The sequence below is a fragment of the Nothobranchius furzeri genome, chromosome 14 (assembly GCF_043380555.1).
Source record: "Nothobranchius furzeri strain GRZ-AD chromosome 14, NfurGRZ-RIMD1, whole genome shotgun sequence".
Taxonomy (NCBI): domain Eukaryota; kingdom Metazoa; phylum Chordata; class Actinopteri; order Cyprinodontiformes; family Nothobranchiidae; genus Nothobranchius; species Nothobranchius furzeri.
The window spans coordinates 13,705,388-13,711,387 of record NC_091754.1 but is presented as its reverse complement, the minus strand read 5'-3'; the positions used below and the strand labels follow the sequence as shown (position 1 = coordinate 13,711,387).

Below are 6,000 nucleotides of genomic sequence, written 5' to 3'. Positions count from 1 at the left end.
GGCCTTTTTACCTTGTAGAATGTTTTAGATCATAGTGGGTCAATCGTTACAATAAGTGAAGCTGAAGTGTCAAAAATATTACTTTTTTTTTTTTACAAACATGAAAATGAGGGCGGTAGAACTTTAGTTTGTGTTGCGGCTACAGCACACGGAGCTTATTTACAGCTTACGGCACAGGATGTGGAACCTGCGCAGGTCTCACAACCACCCATCAGAAAATCGTCTAGGACAATATTGCACACAAAAATCTCACTCCCACCACTTTCTCCTTCAGTAAGGAAAAACTTTTGAAACTGATCAGGACTTTGTAGTAATTGAGCATCGCAATCACCTGAACTTTGATTTTGTCAACAGCTCTTTAATTCACCCGTCGTCATTTATAACAATTACCGTGGACGCTTGACATTTAATACAAACTGCTTTTAGGAAATGTGCACCGATCACATACCAAAAGCAATCAAAACAAACTCCCACTGGGATATTAGATTTGTTATTCTAAAAATATTTGGCTTTTGTTGTGAATAACTGCTTATGAACAGGACGATCACAAAACAGTGACCCGTTTTAATGGCACATAGGAATAGATACAAACATGTTTTAGAACAATCAAGCAAACTACATTTAACTTCAGCTTTCCCACAACTGCCCACTGTGCTTAAATTAAAAAAAGACATACAATCAGTTAAGTACTCCGTTCATCATCAGTCTGTTAAAGAGGTGAAAGCAAATGCAGTTTTCAAGTTCGTCACAACCAACCACGACAGGCTCCGCCCTAATCCCGTCTGAACTCATCTCAAATTTTAAGCCACGTCGCTGAAGTTGGTGGCTTAAAAGCAGACAAGTTTATACTTTAAAGGCTAGAGCTCTTCAAGAAGTTCTGCCGACATTTTCTCTGCAAACTAACTTCATAATTAGCAATACCACCACTGGTATATGGAAGTCTTTTGTGCACTGGTATCACAACACATTTTTGCGGCATGCAACCCACATTGGGGCTTTCTTTGCCCAAAAAACAAAAGCTGTGGCCCATTGGTGCAACTATAGTGACGCCATAACAAAAACCAGATGAGAACATTACAACAGGCCAAATAAATGCAGAAGTTTGGGTTCCTGGTTGGCACCAGTGCTGTGAAGTTTGAGTTCAGAGCGTTGGAGTTGGTTTCCCTGCAGGTTGAGCAGTTGTGAACGTCGGCAGGAGCAGAGGGGGAAGCAATGCTACGGCGTTGATGGTGTAGATGGTGTGTTGGGTACCGACACCTCCAACAGGCGGTTGTTTTTGCGTTTGCAGGATGCATTGTTGCCATTCTTGGGGCTTCCTTGGATGAACTTCACGCACACTTTGTCATGTTTGAACTGCACCAGAAATCTGCAACACAGGAAACGTCAGCGAGGGCACACATCACGGAGAATCTCTAACAAGAAAACTTTGATTCCTCTTACTCATCTGAGATGTCAACATTGATCTTTTCTTTGTCTGCATTCGCAGCGCCGACACGGTGAAGTTTGGTGATTATTTCAATCAGGTGCTCGCTGCTGAGCAAGAAATCGCCTTTGACAGCTGAAGCTGTGCCCTGTTGGAGTTAAAAGAAAAAAATAATAAAATTACACTCAAACTTTAGTAAATTATGCATCTCAGCCGAGCATTTACTTTGAGATTACCAAAAACTGATTCAATTCAATTCAAGTTTATTTATATAGCGCCAAATCACGACAAGAGTCGTCTCAAGGCACTTCACATAATAAACATTCCAATTCAGGTCAGTTCATTAAGCCAATCAGAAATAATGTTTCCTATATAAGGAACCCAGCAAATTGCATCAAGTCACTGACTAGTGTGTCAGTGACTATACAGCAATCCTAATACTAAGCAAGCATGCAGCGACAGTGGAGAGGAAAACTCCCTTTTAACAGGAAGAAACCTCCAGAGAATCCTGGCTCAGTATAAGCAGCCATCCTCCACGACTCACTGGGGATGGAGCGAGCGAGCGAGCGAGCAGACAGACAGACAGACAGACAGACAGACAGACAGACAGACAGACAGACAGACAGACAGACAGACAGACAGACAGACAGACAGACACACAGACAGACAGACAGACAGACAGACACACAGACAGACAGACACACAGACAGACACACAGACACACAGACAGACACACAGACACACAGACACACAGACACACAGACACACAGACACACAGACACACACACACACACAGACACACACACACACACACACACACACACACACACACACACACACACACACACACACACACACACACACACACACACACACACACACACACACACACACACACACACACACACACCATTCCAACGCCAAATCAATCCAAGAAGCGAGTCGAAACTGCTGAACTTACCTCTTTGAGTCTGAGAGCAAAGAAGCCGTCGGTTTGTGTGCTGACAGAAACGCTGGCGAGGTCCGACAGGACAACACTGGCCTTCACTTGGCCCGTTTTCTGGTCAGCCAGAACGACGCTTTTCTTGGTGAGCAGGAAGATTCGAGCTGAACCCTGCAGAAAGTAGAACGGAAAAGATCAAATGTGATGTCTACCATACATTTTGTTTCCATGCATCCATTCTCGTGAGGTCAGCAGCCTAAGCAGGGAGGTCCTTTGTTCTCCCCAGCTACTTGGGCCAGCTCCTCCGGGAGAATCCTAAGGTGTCCCTGGCCAGCCGAGAGAGTCTCTACAGCATGTCCTGGGTCTTCCTTTGGGTCTCCTCTTGGTTGGATGTGAGTGAAAAACCTCAAAAGGGAGTCGTCCAGTAGGCATCCTAACCAGATATCTCACCCAGACACCCTGCGGAGAAAATTCATTTTGGCTGCTTCCATCTGGGATCTCATTCTTTTGGTCCGTACCCAAAGCTCGTGACCACGGGTGAGGGTTGGAATGTAGATCAACCGGTAAATCGAGAGATTTGCCTTCAGCTCTCTTCACCACAACAGATCGGTACAGCACCTGCATCACTGCAGACGCAGCACCAACCCGCTCATCAATCCCACCCTCACTTGTGAACAAGACTCCGAGATACCTAAACTCCTCAACTTGAAGCAGGACCTCATCCCTGACCCGGAGAAGGCATTCTACCCTTTCCCCGACTCAAGACCAAGGTCTCAGACTTCGAGGAGCTGATTCTCATCCCAGCTGCTTCACACTCAGCTGTAGACCACTTCAGCAACGCCGCAGATCACGATCCGATGAACAACAGGACCACATCATCTGCAAAAGTCAGAGACCTGATCCTCAGGTCACCAAAACGGATGCCCTCACCACCTTGGCTGTGCCTAGAAATCCTGTCCATAAAAGTTGTGAATTTTTGTTTTAAATCCATCGATGTCCATCTAAAGCATGCCGGCTTCACACGCCAAGGTGCAAGTTAATATTAAGGTCTAATGCATCCAGCAGTCATATATAAACCTCCCTTATGGAGCAAAAATACGTGAACAGATAACTTTACAGCTGGATGAAATAAGCAGCTCTGAAATCTGTGAATGCACTGAGTCACATTAGGACTAAGAGCTTAAATATTTTAGACTCTTACATCCTAAATTATTCATTTCCTACCTTTCCGTTTGCCCTGTTGATCTTGCTGACCACATCAGCCAACAGAACCTTGTCATCCAAAGCGCTATTGAGCTTCTGAAATTTGGGGTTTTTGTTGATCTCCAGGTAGTCTCCCTTGAAAGGCTGACTCACACTGAGGAAGAAGACAAAGACATCACATGGAACACAATGTTTTGAACCTTTCCATCTACTGTTGAATTAGACAGGGACATGTTTTCATACTGTATGCATCGAGAGGATTAAAAAAATATGTGAATTTTAAATACCTGCTGGGGTAGAGAGCCTTTTTATCCTTGAAGAGTTCGCTTGCCTCCAGCTTCTCCTCGTACACCGCCTTTTTCTCCTCCGTGAATTGGCTTCTGTATTTCTTGCACTAGTCACATCACAAGAGAAGTCAAAATGAAGACCCACCGACAGGAAATACTGTACTTTTTCTAGCACATGCAGCCCATTATTTCTCTTCTCAGGTCCTCTGTGTGAAGACGCTCTGTTCTTGGTGCATCAGAAAAATGTGTGACGAGATTACAGTTACAAGAGTTGACGAGTCGAAAACGCCGACCGATTCCGCTACACTTTAGCCCACACCATGTGCGCAGCAGAGAACGTTCACATCGACAGTGTAGAAGGAGAAAGGAGCTGATTTCAGCCGGCGTAATGTGGCGTAATGTGACAGACGAACCCTCCACAGATGAAAAATCCTCCTGAGCGCAGCGTGGGCTCCATCCAGGAACAAGTAAGGCCTAGCAGGCCAGCTCTTGTCTACGGGGGACATGGAGGGCATGTTGTTCTTCAAGCCAACGAAGTATTTTTGCATCTGGTCACAAACAGATTTTAAATTTACTTTCAATGCATTTCATCTCTGGTAACAGTACACAATGTTCCGATCATCAAACTTCCACTTACGATCCTTTGGATGGTAAAGTTATAGATCTTCTTGCCTGCGTTTGCCCTGAAGAACTTCCTGTACTCTCTGCGGACCTGTTTGAGCACAAGGACACAATAAATAACCCTTTAATCCTTTCTAGACCCCCCTTCTTAAAAGTTGCCATGTAGTGAAACAGAAGTGAACACACTGAACGAAGGATGAAGCAAACTTCACACTCAAAACACAAAAAAAAAGACATTGTTAGTGACAACACAAAAAAAAAATACTGGAACAGAACTTCAATCTGCTGGAATTACGACTGCGCCAAAGCAATTACTGAAAAGGTGTTAATGGTTATGACAAACAACCTTTACGCTGCCCTTCACCGTACAAAGACTCGTAAACAGGTGTGTCGCCAGGCACGCGGCGGTCACTTATCCTAATGAAAAGGATTAACTCTGTAATGACAGCATTGACGTTTTGCTTCCAAAACTCAAATAAATAATAAAAAAAAAATTTAAAAAACCACCTTGAACAAACACAAAAAAAAGAGGAAGGGGGATGCACACTGCAGTGAATGAATTAAACAAACATTGTGGGATACACAAACATGTAGGGTTAGTTGGAAAGCATCAGAGGACGCAAACAGAAACAAATTTTAGACAAATAATGGTTTTAGTTGGCTGCATGCAGAAAAATGAACAGTTTCTCGCGCTCAGCCCTAAAAAAATAACGTTGCTATGAGAGAGTTCACCTTTTACATTAGCTGTTTAAAATGATATAATAAAAAAAATCACTGAGAACTGATGAATGGGTTCATACAGCGAATGCACTGTGTCAAGCAAATCTAATATAAAGGAATAGGAAATGGGATATCTAAAGTCATGCATTATGTGTAAAACTACAGATTAGAATACAGGTGAAGTAAAATACTAGGGATGTGAGAAAATATCGATTATGGCAATATATCGTGATATTTTCCCCAGCGATATAATATCGATATTCAAAAGCTGTGTATCAAAAATATCGATATCGCAATATATCGTGATATTTTTTCTTGCAAAAATGTATCGATATTCAAAAGTCGTGTATCTAATTATTGGAAGAATTTCCCTGTGGAACATTTGTGTATTTTCTTTTCTTGTGGTGCAATTCAAAAGCCGACCACTAGTTGGCGGCAGTGTGTAATGGGTTTTGTTTCTACCATTGAAATGTAAATCCCTCTGTTATGGTTAAACATGTTAAGTATCAGTTTGGACTGTTTATTGAATTTTCCTATAATAAATTTAGTCTAAAAAAAATCGCCAATATCGTCTGACTGAATGTATCGTAATATATCGTGATATATTGTATCGTCTCCCCTGTATCGTAATACGTATTGTATCGGCAGAATTTCACCAATACACATCCCTATAAAATACTATATTATGGTTTAAAAGCACATTTATTTCAGTAATACAGCTTAAACTGAGAGACCATCTAAAGGCCCAGGAACCCTTTGCAGGTGTGTTTGACTCATTAGCTCATCACAGTGCAACGCAGAGC

At 42.6% G+C, this 6,000-nt stretch overlaps 1 protein-coding gene across 4 annotated transcripts in view; it reads right to left on the bottom strand.

Annotated features, from left to right (window-relative positions):
- Window positions 1-549: 549 nt before the first annotated feature.
- myo1b (myosin IB) overlaps window positions 550-6,000 on the bottom strand; it is a 72,877-nt gene continuing 67,426 nt past the window's right edge. For all 4 annotated transcript variants that reach the window (XM_015966768.3, XM_054747078.2, XM_015966771.3 and 1 more), the window contains 7 exons: window positions 4,494-4,568; window positions 4,270-4,404; window positions 3,857-3,963; window positions 3,591-3,723; window positions 2,385-2,537; window positions 1,441-1,571; window positions 550-1,366 (listed from right to left, as the gene is read on the bottom strand). In XM_015966768.3, the coding sequence (XP_015822254.1) occupies window positions 1,216-1,366; window positions 1,441-1,571; window positions 2,385-2,537; window positions 3,591-3,723; window positions 3,857-3,963; window positions 4,270-4,404; window positions 4,494-4,568 (885 nt within the window). In that variant the 3' untranslated portion in view covers window positions 550-1,215. The remainder of the gene's footprint in view (window positions 1,367-1,440; window positions 1,572-2,384; window positions 2,538-3,590; window positions 3,724-3,856; window positions 3,964-4,269; window positions 4,405-4,493; window positions 4,569-6,000) is intronic.